Source organism: Neopelma chrysocephalum, unplaced genomic scaffold (assembly GCF_003984885.1).
Source record: "Neopelma chrysocephalum unplaced genomic scaffold, ASM398488v2 Primary Assembly neopelma1_64, whole genome shotgun sequence".
NCBI lineage: Eukaryota > Metazoa > Chordata > Aves > Passeriformes > Pipridae > Neopelma > Neopelma chrysocephalum.
This window is the reverse complement of record NW_020897721.1, coordinates 627,860-642,743: the sequence shown is the minus strand read 5'-3', so window position 1 is coordinate 642,743 and position 14,884 is coordinate 627,860. Positions and strand designations below refer to the sequence as shown.

The following is a 14,884-nucleotide window of genomic DNA, read 5'->3' as shown; positions in this document are numbered from 1 at the left end:
CTTCATTACAAAAAGCAACTGGGATCTCAGAAAAAGCCAGAGACAATATTCTCTAAAAGCAGTAACAACTACAAAGTCTTCCCTGTAGGACACAAGACATCATCACTGGCTAACAGAGGACAGCAAACAAACCTGGGATATGCTGAAACCAGCATGAAAGCTCTAAACACCTAAGGAGAAAACCTTTCAATTACACTCTGTGTTTGACACACACACTGACTAGAAAGTGAAAGCACTGGTCTGGATAGGAGTCCAGCACATGAGCTTGGATATGCTATTTGCCTTTTATTTGGTATATTGTTATGGAGATTTTCCTTAAGCCCTCCATGACACTGTAAAAAAGCTCCATGTGGACCTGGTCTTCTAAAGAAAGGCTCTGTACTTTTGGGTGCTCTCTACTTTTGCCTTACCAAAACCAGCAATGCTGTCGTTATGAAAACATCAGATAAGACATGGTAAAGTCAATTGGACTTCCTTCCACACTTCTTTGAAGCCTCTTCCTTCCCAAAAAGGTAACAGGTTAAGAGAAGCACCTGCTCTCAAAGATGAAATTTCTATTTAATCAGTGACAATAAAATGGCCCATCAGAACAGTCATAAAACAGACTCTTATTTGCTTCACCTACTCCCAATACATCTGTGTATGTCCAAATTAATCTCCCTGCTCTTCTCTTTCAGAAATATGAGAACAGCCTTAAAATTCTATGATTTTATCGACCTTTAAATTCATGCATGAAATAAGTTACAAAAGCTAGAACCCCTTTCATGGGCACTAGGAGAGGTGATCTTAATTCTCCCAGACTTCGGAGATCACAGCTACTGCCATCCCACTATCCTTACATCAAACAGAAGCACTGAGGGTTTAAAAAAATTGTGAAGGAACAACTGTAACCTCTTTGGTTTTTCTGGAGAAAGAACATGGTAATTCATCATACTTTCATGCACAAAAAAAATCCAAGCAAGCCATAAGTCAAAGTCAGAATGTTATCTAAAACAAACATATTTAGTAACTGTTTATTAAATTACTTAGTTACTTTTATATTTCTTAATGATGAGTAATTTGCTGCTTCATAATTACCATGAATTGTCTGAAAACTTCACTTTCGTTACTAATTTGGGATTATAGCAGAAATGTTAAATTGAAACTTTACCATACTTCTGAACCCATACAACAAAACAGACTTCAAGTATTTCTCTATGTATCTACAATAAAAGGATACTGCCAGATTCACTCTACTACTGTATTGCAAGTCACTGATGAGAACCACAAAAGGAAAGTAACACACAAAGTAATTAACAGTACAGACAATCCAAATTATAATTATGATATTCTCACACAGAAAAAAATAGTTGAGTATTTTCAAGTGAGGTATGTATTTTAATTTAAATATAGCCAATTTTACGCTTCTGATTAGTAGGTACTTTCTTTAGTCATATCAATTCCACAGGGAAGATTCCAAATGATGCAGTAAATGCAGACATGGCATCCATTACAATTAAACAGCCAGCATATGTAAACCTCACAACTTGTTTTCATATCACAATGACAGCATGTGGTAATGAACTTTCTGTTCAGAACTGTAAGACCTGGAAAGGGAAAGAAATATATACTCCCAAATACTAATTACTCAGATGCTTAATACCCAACCTCTTCAAAAATCTGGAGATCAGCCAAGAAGTGTCATAAATGGTTTCTCCTTGTACCAGAACATTATTTATCAGCATTCTTAATTTTTATCTGTGCAGACATTGTGCTTAGTACTTAGCAATGAAATGGCTAAATATAACAGCAGTGCTAATTAGATCATATACAAGCATTTGAGATTTTTGATTATAGCCCAGAATTCTCTAATAAATTCAGCTAAGGAACATCAACCACATCTGCTGCAGCCATCACAGAATGGAAGGTGGTCACACTCACAAGAGATGATGCAGAACCTCAACATGTCAGTGGCAACATACGTGTCCCACCTGAAATGTGACTGTTGAGCAGAATAGCTGAGTACCTTGTCAGTATAGACTTACTTCAGCCTGAACAAATACCCAATGGCTTATCTATACTATGAAGAAGTAGAGTTACTTCTCCTGAAATGAGGATACAAGGTCTTGACCAACCGTACGGTTTTGGGAACAAAGTGCTACTGGCAGCAGGCGGGAGGGTGGATGTTCCTCTGTACAGGTTCTGTGTGCAAGGGCACAGTTACAATACTGTGCTTCATCTTCTGGCTTTGTCTCTCTCCCCCTTCCCACCCTCAAACCTCATCCTAAAACTTTTACATCTTTTTCATGCAGGAATATATTCCATTTTGACATGCTCGCTGTCGTTACTTACGAAGAAGCAGAATTTCTCATTGCTGCGCCAAACTTTAAAACAATGAGCCAATTAAGAAAAAATCTTTAGCCTAAATACCAAGAACAAAAGCAGCACAAAAGCAACCTCTCTCCTTCTTCTTGTATTGGGCATCGTTCTGTGCTACCAAAACAACTCATTCTACTGAAATAAAAACAGCGACCTCATGGGTAAAAAAGGTTTTACCTCAAAAATACCTGAGTAAGGCTAATATCCAAAAACTCATCTGTACTTATGTAAATAAAATCCCAATGTTTCCATGTAAAAACTGTAACTAAAACACCACCTATGACTGATCCCAGATTTTTCTTTCAATGCACACATATTTGAAAGTTGTTCATTCCACTTGACGACAGTGGTAATTACCAGTGAAAGTCTACAAGTTCAGCCAATACAGCAAAAAGAAGTGGAATACACTTCAAAAATTTTAGTATATTATTCTGGCATGGTTCTCCTTTTACAAGCTCTGCAATGTTAAGGTTGTTACAAAATCCAAAATAAAAATTGAGAACGAATTGTGAATGAATTCGATTTAAATCAAATTAATTATTTTTAATTTTCTAGGATAATCTTCAAGACTTCACTGTATCAGTTGATGATATAAACACAAAAATAGATAAATCAAGCCTTTGGCTGTATTAAAGTTTTACTTATGCAAACTCATTAAAAAAATAATGATTTAAAACTCATACATTTACTTTGTTTGCACTTTAATAAGCAGAACAGATATAATTTGTGGCGTTAAAATTATTCGGGCACAATAAAAGCTAAAAACATGTCCTTGCCAAACGGTGAAACAAGATTTCCACGGCCTATATACGCCTTGTTTCCCACAATCAAACTGTCACAGCATGAAAACATTCTCCTGCATGTGGAGGTTTTGATACCCATTTCCCTGGTGAAAGTGTGCAAAGGATCTGAAAGAGTTATTGACAATTCATACAGTATCCCATATTCCATTAGATAGTACAAGCAGAGAACATACCTTAACTCTAAAGGGAGATGAAGCAACAATGTTTTAAATTACTATTGACTCCACTAAACTTCCTGATAATGTCAGAAGACTGTAGTCTGTCAGGTTCATAAGAGACTCAAGATGATACAGGAATCCAATTATGCCAAGTCTATTTAGTTGTCCTGTTTGCTAAGCCAAAGGTTAACGAGAACTGCACTGAAAAAACCTCCCGTGGTATTACAAAGTATTTCTTATGCTGCATAACATGCAAATGAAAAAAGTATTTTAATCAAGTCTTTCTTTAACTCCTTAATTGCAATGGGGCACTATACTACAATACAGCAAATTAAAAACTCATGACGGAAAAACTGATTTTAAAAATTTGCCACTGAACTCAAGAGATCATCACTAATTACTAAGTAATTATTACTGAATATTTCTAATTTGCAAAGGAAAAAATGTTCAGATCACAGAACCCCAGATAGGCGTTGCGAACATTAAATCTTTATAAATAGTAAGCTGTGGCCTCTAATTTTAGAGAGAAATTAATTATATTTTTGTTGGCAACACATTCAAATCTGTTTACACAGCTGACAAGTTCCAGCTCCACCAGACTTGCAGTGAGCTTTGAGGACTCCTCTGCTTCAGAGCAGATGACTCAACATTCACCAATTTCATTAAAGATGAAAAGGGGAAAGATTCACCTGCAACAATGTCACTTGTAAAAACAGACTTAAAACAGATTTATGAGTTTTACACACGTGAGGTATCCTATTCAAAAGAAAAGGGGGGGAAAAAAACACGTGAAAACTGAACAGCTGTGGGAAAACAGATTAAAAGTGTTGAGTTTCCAATTCTTTTTTGGGCTAATGTAAACTAATAAAATGTTAAAATGGATCCATATTTCAAAGACCGTAATTACCACATGACACCATGTTGTTATTTCAGATATTGCATCCATCAGCTCAGATCAGCTCTTGAATACAGGGACAGAGATTTACCCACCTTTCTCAACTTCTGTTTCTGCAAACACTACCACAGATATGTTTTACAAGTATATTAGAAATCTAGACAGTCTTTGGTTGTTTGGTTTTTTTTAATTGGCTTAAATCCTTTACCCAGAGCAAAAAACACAGCGGCCATACTCAAACAGCAATTCTCCTTTACAAAAAGAGAGTAGAAATAAACATGAAAGTAATGCATCAAAGATAGTGCCAAAATTTAGAGAAAGCAATCCCCAACTGCATTTTCACTTCGTAGAACACTCAGGTTCAACCTATAGTTTACATGAATGATTTTATAAAAATATAAAAACTTCATTTTTATACATTTTTCTCAGGTCACAAAATTGACATACGACATAACTACATAACAATTTCAGCCTCTTAGGCATTTTTTTAGTGGATTTATTTATTTTGTTTTTTTCTAAATAAAGGTAGACCTCACTAGGCTGGCATTGGTAACATACCACTGTAAGAAACTTATCTGAGCAAAACTGAAAGATGTGCTGTAAAATATGCTGTAGGGACAACCATGCAAGGAACCAAGTGCAGTATTTAATGGAATTCTGCAGGTAAGTCCCACAACTTCATGACTTTGTAGGCAATTCACAGCCAGCAGATTCTGTCACCAACTCTCCACTGATTTCAGCAGGAACACCTCCTGCTTTGAAGCCAGGCACAGGATCAAGCATACATATGGTGAACTATCTTGGTAAAATATCTAGATGTGCATGCAAAGCACACATAAAACCAAGGACTTTTTCCCTGAAGTTCCATCACTACAATAGACTTCTTCAACTTCCAAAATTCTTTGCAGCTTTGCTTCAGTCTAGAACACGTCTCCTTGTCTAAAACATGCACCAAATCTGATACACATGAATAATTTCCATGTATTTCAGCAATCCAAATCTTCAGTATTCGTATGTTTCAAGACAAAGCTCTGAAGTGTGTGTAATGTTAAGTTACTGCATGTAAGAGTAAAAGCTACTGAGTGACTCCCATCAAAAATCCAAGTAAAATCAGCTATTTGCAGGGAGAAATGAAATGAGAACCAAAGGTACTCACTGAGTCATCTGTGGCAGAAGGCGGCCAGCCTTCCCACAGCTGGTGACGGACAGGGATACTAGTCAGGTCATACACATTCCGCTTTACCTGGTTAAAAAAAAAAAAATAAAAATCAGAATTTGCTGTAGCAAAAGCAATACAGGCAAACTGCATTGTTTTCAACACACCCCAACTTTTTTATTTTTATTTTTTCTAATTATTGTAAAACTGGTTCCTTCAACACTCTAAGGTTCAAATCTGGTTCACAGGTTTACACACAACACTGCCAAAAGCAATTGAAAAAACTATGTTATAGCTGTCAGCAGAAAAAGATATGAGCTAGCACCCTGCTTGCAGTCTAGTGCACTTACCTCGAGTTAATAACTTTTTCTGAACAGAAAAGTAGTTCACAAAAAATCAGGAAGTAAGCTGAAATTTGTAAAAATGGTAAATACTAACATAACCCATACAGATAAAGGTTTCATATTCAAAAAATTAATGAAAGATGATTCTAAACTATCATTCTCAGGAAGATAATACAATAAAACAAAAACATCTGATATCATTTGATCCTGCCTATTAATCAGTACTTGCCATAGCTTCAGCACTGAAGCACAGTTGAGGTTTGACTCCGCAGTAAGGTAATATAAACATATGGAATGTACATATGTTCCCTCGAAATTTGTCATTTATTTTTAGTACAGGACGTATGTGAAACATCTGGCAGTACATATTTATCTACCAATGTGTTTGCATAATGAAATAGCACCAAAACTTTATCTGGATTGTTTTTAGAGAGAAATGCTGCATGGACCCTTTCTTTCAAATTTTGCACACCAATAGATGGATGAAGAATGCTTGTGCAGATATTAAGTGGTGAAATAATTGTTCTAATCACTGTAAAGATCCTCAGGAGAGTGAGGGACAAGGCAGGGATTTCCACACATACCCTCGCTCACAAATGTTGATTTGGGCAACATTCTTCAAAAGACTCTTCAGTGGCACAGCTGCAAGTTTGCCAATAAATACATAGAACTGAGAACATATCAAGATCAAACACAAAGTACACTGCTCTTACTGTATTTTCAGATCTTCCATTCAATTACTGCTGCTTATTCTCACTACTTTTAGCAGAACTATTTCATACTAATAAAGTGCCCCTTAGTAAAAACTGTGAAGAACTGTCTCACATTTCTGGATAGATCTAATACATAGACTATGCAGATAATAATTTCAATACTCTCAACTTAAAGCTTTATTAACATAAATATTCTGCACAAATAAGTGGAAAAGAAGTGCTTCAGTTTATCATCCAAGAGTAAGATACAATACTTCCAACTCTTGAGTCTGTATCTCATCAAAGGATGAAATTTAGACCATGTGGGTTCCTTACCTGGACATTTCAGTATCATAACATATATTTGGGTTGGAATTTCAGCTCAGCTTTACATTCATTGTATGTTTTAGAATCCTTGAGATCTCTCTCAGTTTTTTCTAAAACTGGTAAATTGATAACATGATACCCCTTATGTTAATATTGGTTTTGTTCAGCAGTTTTCACAGGGAGACTGAGCTGGTAGCTATGCTTCAATTAAAAAAAATATTACATCTATATTTAAACAAAAAAAGAATTTAAAAGTGGACTTCTTTTTAGTCCTTCCTCTTAGTATCCTTGACAGTTTAGTATCAAGGTAGAGATGTTACTCTGTACTGACCCCACAACAGCCCTTCAAAATGTAGCAATCCTGATCTGTGATCACAAGCATATGGTTTTTGCAGCTTTAGTTTTCTTGCATTAAAAACCAGGATAAACTGTCCCTGTGAGATATTTATTGTCCAGTTACCCATCAGAAAGTCTTAGTAATATTATTTTCACAATATAAAACTCTAAAAGGAGCTATTTTTAAATAACAAGTGCAACTTATTTACAGAAACACGGGATCAATGGGACTGCATAATACTGTTTTCAAAAAGCCTTCAGAAGTAAAAATAAATAACTCGGAAGTCACATTCCTCAAATTCCCTTTTAATTCCAAAGTACAACAGAAAGGCATTATGAAAAAAACAGTATTTCCCTTCTTTCATTAACTCATCTGTAACTGCACTGAATTCAATAACATTCCTCTGCTATTCTAAGCTTGAAAGGCATGCTCGGGGTAAAGTGTTATGTTGGTATAAAGCACAATGCCAGACTGATGTGCTGGACAAAAGTGATCAAAGTTGAAGTAATTTTAGCCAATGCACAAGTATTCTGCTGCATTATTCTACCAGAATGACATCTGTTGAGCAACTCGTCGCAGAATAAACCAGTTGTTATAGACAGGCCTGGCTGGGTAGAGGACCATGTAAGACTGATTAGAGTAATGTTTGATTAAACAAACTGCTGGAGTTAAGATCATAACTGGATTTGGAGTTCACGCCAAAGCGGTCCTCTTTCAAACAACAAGCCACAATCAATTATTTAAGATAAAATAAACTTGCTTTTAAATAACTATTTAATTTTAGGTTTGTTTGATAATTAGAACACTATTACGAAAGCAGATTGTAAAATGTTTCAGAGATTAGAATATTTACCAGTGGAGTACAGAAAACCCCTTCTCTTCATTAACTGACTTAATTTCAGCTTCAAGTCAAAATTCCACAAGAAGGAAAAAGTTCTAAAGATTCATATAAAGCAAAACCATAAACTGCTCCTTTACTGGGCCAATGAAATAAAAATCTACAGCCACACTCTTCATGCAACCAAAAAAAAAGTTAGCATAGTAAATGGACAAAGTCTGTGTTAAGGCTTTTACTTATAAATTCAATAGGAGGCAACAGGAGGATGAAAATCTTTCTGAATTCATGTAAAGCAAACTCTAAGTTGAAGTGCCATCCACTGAGCTACATTTATTGGCAAACTTTTTGGTCCCCCACCTTTGATCAGCTTGAAATACAAATTGGTGGCATTGTCTTTGTGCAGCCCAGAATTTCTTTTCATAATGTTCAGATGCCATGGTGACTGGCACATTACTATGGCAGCCACCCTTTAGATTATCATCTCCAGAATATATGAGATCACTTAAAAACAAATTAAAGGCACATCTATTTGGTTTCACAACTCAGCTGTGAACAGTATCGATACAACCATTTAAACCAAAAAAATACCCCCATGTATTTCAGATTAAGTTTTACTTGGAAAAGTATAATTCCTGCAGAATGCCCTGCCTTGCAGCTATACAATGATGCTGAAAAACCATATGAGGTTTCACTGGTGTTGAAGGGAGTTAAAATATTAAACAAGGTTTAATATTTGAAGAAAACTCGTATGTCAAAGTAGCCAACACACAGAAAACTTCCCAGACACAGGCAGCGTTACTTTCTTATCTTTCACTGGTTCCTTTAAGCAGATGAGTAGGTTGCTTTAAAAGCAAGGTTAAACACAAAAGATACACTTTATTTGTAGATATGAAGTTAATACAACATTTAAAGTCCTTCCACATTCATATTAGTAAGGATAAAATGAAGCAAAATGCATCACAGGGCAAAAACTCTCTACCAGGTAATGGGATGAAGACACACTGGTAATGTAATGAAATCACACTGGTGATTTTACTCAGCAAGAATAAGCAGTTATTTTCTTACCTCTGAATTAGGAAAATCTGAAATCTATTGTCAAAAAAAAAAATCTAACACTTAGTAAATCATTTTTAAAAATTAAATTTATGCTGAATCATCAAAGAACTGCCATGTCTGAATCTGTATCTTTGAATCACAAAAAATCACAACACAGTTTAACAGTACTTTCCCTCAGGCTGTTTTCTGCTTATGCAGGTACAAAGTTAATTGAAATAATGTAGATAATGAACTTTTGTTAGTCTTATTATTAAATATAATTTATGCAAAGCTGTAAATTGGCTGAGATGCTAAAGACTGTTCCAGGCACATAGGCAGCATGAAAGACAGTGCAAAAATGAGTGCATGAAAGGCAGACAAAAGGAGCAATAAAGTCAGAGGACTGTGAGGAATGTGGAATGTGAGTTGGGGGACGCAGGGAAATGAGAACAGATGCAGACAGACCAAGGTTTCGCAGGGCACTGATAGTGCAGCGAGAATCTTGACTTTGACATTGTAACAGAGAAGAGGCCAAGACAAGTAACCAAAATTTTCAGGAGACAGCAACGATACAGACGGGGCAAGGACAGAAAGAAGTGCAAAGTAAGCAGAGCATTTTGGTGAAGAAAGATGGAAAGAAAGGAGGCAAACCCAGCTAAAGTGATAGGCCACAAGGTTATAGAGGAAAGCTTTTAACATCTCTGCCAGGCAAAATTCCACCGACAGACAGCAAAGAGCATTGGGAATCTGGCAGGAATACATGGGAAGCAGGGACAGAATCTACCAAGTTTTTAAGCACAGAGAAGTGTCAAAGGTGATAAAATGGTGAATCTGAAAGGATAGCGATGTTATCAATAGCCATGAACAAAAAGATAGGTCAGATTAAAGGGTAATTTCAGTTAACTATGGACCACCAAGCATTATTATAAATACAGAGACGTAAAACTATAGAGAAAGATTTTCTGAATCAGCATCTCTGCCACAACTTATTGCAATAGACTTGGTCCATAGTAATAGAAAAGCACAGACACAAACTGAAGATGTCAGGAGAGAAAATAACAAACCAAAGTGATCCATACTTAAAATTTTCTCACTGTAGAGAAAACGTATTTTGCATTTTATCAGGAAAAGGACAGCAAGAAATCAAAAAAACCCTGAATTTCTTAACTTTAAAAAGTGAGATGTGCATTAATTTTAACTAACAACCCACAGGTGGGATATACTCTATATATAATGTAACGTACTGTGTGAACCACCACTGACATTAGCATCCAAACCAGAACTGTCAGAGTACTTTACCCAAGACTCCTTTAAGGGGTATGGTATAAATCTGCTCCACTCACAATTTTGTTTGCATTCTTGTATTTCCAATACATAATATTAAAAACTACATTAAAAAGATTAAAAAAATGAAGGTTATTTTAATAATCAAATTTTCATTTTAGCGTAGGCTTTACTTTAGAAATAATAATGTAATTCTAAAGACATAAATGATAACCTGCCTCTCCTTCTAGTAGCTGACTGAAGCTTAAACTATGGAATGCTTTCAATTAGTGAATTAAGATGTCATAATTGGGCTATTTTTAAATAGCAGCATCTGCCTCTCACAAATTTTATACCACCGAAACTCTCTAAGGAAGACTCTCTATGCTATTTACACTTACACATTACTCAATTCACTCTGTTGTAATCTAAAGGAAAAAAATACACTTCTAATGTAAATATTTAAAATCTATATACTGAATGCAAAAGAAAATCTCACCTGCCCAAGTCTACCAGCCAAAAGGCAATTGTGATTCAGCACCTTTATGAAATGCACAGGAACTCAATTGTGTGCTTTACAATATATTCTCTAATTAGTTTTATTTCATAGCTCTTCCTCTAAATTACTATTCTTGCTTTTCATACCTCTGAAAATAATCTGGTCTTTATTTATTAAGTTTTCTCCTTAAGTAGACTAAAGCTTTGAAACCTTGTTTCTTGTTTAATGCAGAATAAATTCTAAGATAATACATTTTAATTCAGTGTCCGAAATACATTACTTGCTTTTTCTATTATGACAAGTAAAACTGAAACAAATAAAAGCACCAAAATGTATATACTTCCTGCAAGTAGTAATTCTCTTCCCTCTAAATAGGACTGTTTCATTTTCAAATTAAAAACAATATGCAATTTCAAACCTTCCTAAATGGCGCTAAGAGAACCTGAATGTCCATTGTGCATCAGCCACATACAAAGCAGAATTCATCAGTGAGTTACAACACACAGAGAAAAAAAAAATAGAAAATTTTCTACTAAGTTTTTGTGTACCATTTTCATGCAACTAAACACATTTTATGTACACAAACGCCACTAACATATTCAACTCTCACTTTAGTGTGTACGGGAAAGTGTTCATACCCAAATAAACCCAGTTTAAACTACTGCTAAAAATGGGTTGTATTGTACTGTAGCACTCAGTAAATCTTGTGCCAACATCTTCATTACAAACCTTTATGAAATCCTTCAAATTAACTCAGGCCTGGCAAGAAATGTGCGATTTTTTGTGACACTGCTGATAAGAATTCAAACCAAGACTAGATATTAAACACTGAGAAAAACCAGTAAATACATTTTTTTTTCTGTTTCCAACTCTTTCATTTCAATATCTAGAAAAGAGATTCAAGTACACAAATTTTGCCTCTCATGGTTGCAAAGGTGGAGTAAGAACTTCATGTATCTCAGGATTAAATAAATACTTTAATATAAACACTATGTTCAATTTGAGAGATGAGGCAAGGAGAAACAGGGAACTACTTTGAAAGATTAAGTGGCTGGATAAGTAAATGGAAAGTTAATGTATTACTATGCTGTTATGTATTTTTTAATGGTGGAGGAAGGAAAACTTTCAGGAGAAAGAATCCGTAAGCAGACAATAACTCTAATAGAGAGATGATTCACCATAACACTTTAATAAAAACCAGCTCTTTTAGGATAATTAGGTACTAAATATAAGGAAGCAGCACCACTTCCAAAAAGGCATATGGATTCTTTACTTCCCAGCTAAACACTTACAGCCTCATTCCCTGAGATTTACACCCATCACAGTGAGTCATCAAACAAAATCCAAAAAACAACCCCCATTACTTTAATTTTGCTTCTGTAAATTCTTGAGGACTACAGCTAGTCTGAATTACTTATGTGAAACACTACTGGCAAACTTTAAATGTCATAAATTAAGAGAAAATAAACTGCTTTTTCCTAAGTTGTTCGGCTGTGTTCTGTCCTCTTGTTCTACAGCTGACACACACCTTCCAAGACACTCCCTACTCACTTTACAGCCTCATTGAGCAACTATATTTCTGAGCTGTAACACTTAATCAAATAATTAAGAAATTTTTCTCAACTAGAAGTTTTTATCAGAAGCTCATCCAGTTTGGGAATCACCAGGTTATTTAAAAATTCATTAAATGTAATGACACTTAAGATTCATTACATTTTGTAAATGCTTGTGAAGAAGCCTTTGGCAGTTTCCTTTTAGCAACAGAAATAACATTGTGAATAAATTACTTTCATAGATTTCACAATTATTCATACTTCATTATCCTCTACTTCATTCGTTGGATCTCCTATTTTAAACAAACCCTTCTTGGATGTCATTTGACCTTTTTTAATGGATCTGTGCCAAGTGCATATCTTAACACTACAACCCACAATAAAATGGATCATTGGGTAATACTAGCATATTTTTGTGCTTGAAACTTGCAAATTTTGAAACAGAAAATAAAAGCAAGGCTACAACTAAACTCTGCTGAATCTTCTGACATGTGAACTTCTGATTGCCTCATGCATTATATATATATATATATATATATATATATATACACTTACATACCTACAATATAATCTGAAAAGATGGATGTTCCAAGCACATGAGATGTTCCAAACATGACATGTTCCCTCAAATATTTAGCAATATATTTTCCCAAGCTCAGCCTCCTGTCCAGACAAGGTTTGAGAATTAATCTGAGCTCTCTTCAAACTACCAGATACTACTTTTTGCCACTGCTTTGGATCAGCCTTTTCCTGGGCCACAGCATGTGGCAAATGTTGTGTATATTCACTATATTCTTCGCTATATTCAAATTCTACATACAACTGCTTGTCTTTAAAATACTGGTTTTATTCTCAATGCCTCCGTTTTCTGACAGCATACATGTATATTTTAAATCTGTGAAATAAAGAAATCTCTTTGTTGATCTCCACTTTTAAATCCCTAAAATTAGCTATCCTTCTAGAACAGCATTATTGCTAAATGCAAGTTACAATCTTCTGAACTTGATGCAGAAGTTACTGGTTGCTGCTATATGGCCTGCACTGCACAAAGGTTCAGCCCACATAATTATTATTATTCATTGCTTGTAGTGCCTAGGAGACCTAATTGTGATAATCCCCTCTGAACTTAAAACTGCATGACCCTTTGAATTTTTTAATAGAAGGTTAAAAGAAGAAACAAATTCCTATAGAAGAAGAAGGGAAAACACATTCTTAAGAAATTGAGGCAAGAGACACGAGTATTTGAGAAAAGAAAAAAAAACAACCCACAGGAAAAAAATCATTTTAGCAGCACACAAGCATGAGGTTGAAATGGAGTATGAAAGAATTAAGAGTGTGAGCTGGCTGTGACATTAGAGATTGAAAGGAAGATGTGATTAGGGTTAAAAGAGATCAAACAACAAAGACTTACTGCCAAAACAATTTTACGAATTTATTTGAAAATGCCTTAAAGACTTCTACTAACAAAATAAAACCAATGATAATACCTGAAGTTCACTTGTTTGCTTGTTCTACATACAGTGCATTGACACAGAAAAGATACATTTGGAAGTCCTAGTTTGTTTTTCCATTCACTAGGAATGGTCATCTGAGAAAATATACTTATTAGTAGCCTAAATGACAAAACACTGCTCTGTGGAAACTTTTTACTGATCTCTCTGCACATTATGAAAGGCAACATGCAACTGCTACTCACTCATCTACTACCAGATCACTGTCAACAGGCAACTACTCTTTTGATAAAACATTCAGCTGCAATATGAAGGGTAAATACAGTTTCTAATATTTTTACTCCCAAGGTCCCAATTCCAGTTGATTTTACGTCCTGAAATGTTGATAAATTGCCAAATATCTGCTATTTTGCTTCCATTAAAAATTAACATTTTAGGACCCTTTAGACATAACGGGACAAACTCTGGAGGACTGCACTCAAGCAAGATCCTGCATCTGGCAGGAAGAATGAGATCTTAGTTTCACTACAGAAAATGTTACTTTTAGTTACCACCTTCCAGAAGATTTCAGAGTGCTTCACAAAGCATGACAGAAAAATTCTGTGAAGTCCAGAGGGTTATTTTGGACTCTGCTGCAGCCCAGGGCTGGACAGAGCTGAAGCTAGACAGATAAAACAATATGTAATCTGAATTAAGGTATCTCTGGGAGTAAGACAGATATGGAAAACATCAAATTAGAAAAGCGAAATTAAGATCAGTTCTATGATCTCTGGAGCTAAAGAAAGGCATAGGAAAACCACTAGTTCAAACAGCTGGTCTCCTAAGTGCAACAGAGGACTGCACCAGGATAACAGTTTGTGTCTGGGTTAATCCGATGAAAGATCATCATAAGGGACAAGTCTTTTCATATGGATTCCATACTTAGCAGATTTAATGCATAGTCCTAATAAATTATCTCAGAGGTTAAAGCAGTTACTTGGAGGAAAACGTACCTTGACACTTCATGATCAGTAAGTTAAGTACATGACTGAGACTTTGCTCCAAGCTATTTAAAACTGGTATGAAAACACAATTTAAACTATTAAATACACATTCTGTCCATCCTAACATCTGTCAGACTTATCAAAAGTTACTGTCACTACTGGGTAATGGTAAAATATGAACTGAGGCTGGGA

At 35.2% G+C, this 14,884-nt stretch overlaps 1 protein-coding gene across 1 annotated transcript in view; it reads right to left on the bottom strand.

Moving 5' to 3' along the window:
• FAF1 (Fas associated factor 1) overlaps window positions 1-14,884 on the bottom strand; it is a 157,059-nt gene that overhangs the window by 70,207 nt on the left and 71,968 nt on the right. The window contains exon 8 of the mRNA XM_027683114.1: window positions 5,371-5,457. Coding sequence (XP_027538915.1) covers window positions 5,371-5,457 — 87 coding nt within the window. The remainder of the gene's footprint in view (window positions 1-5,370; window positions 5,458-14,884) is intronic.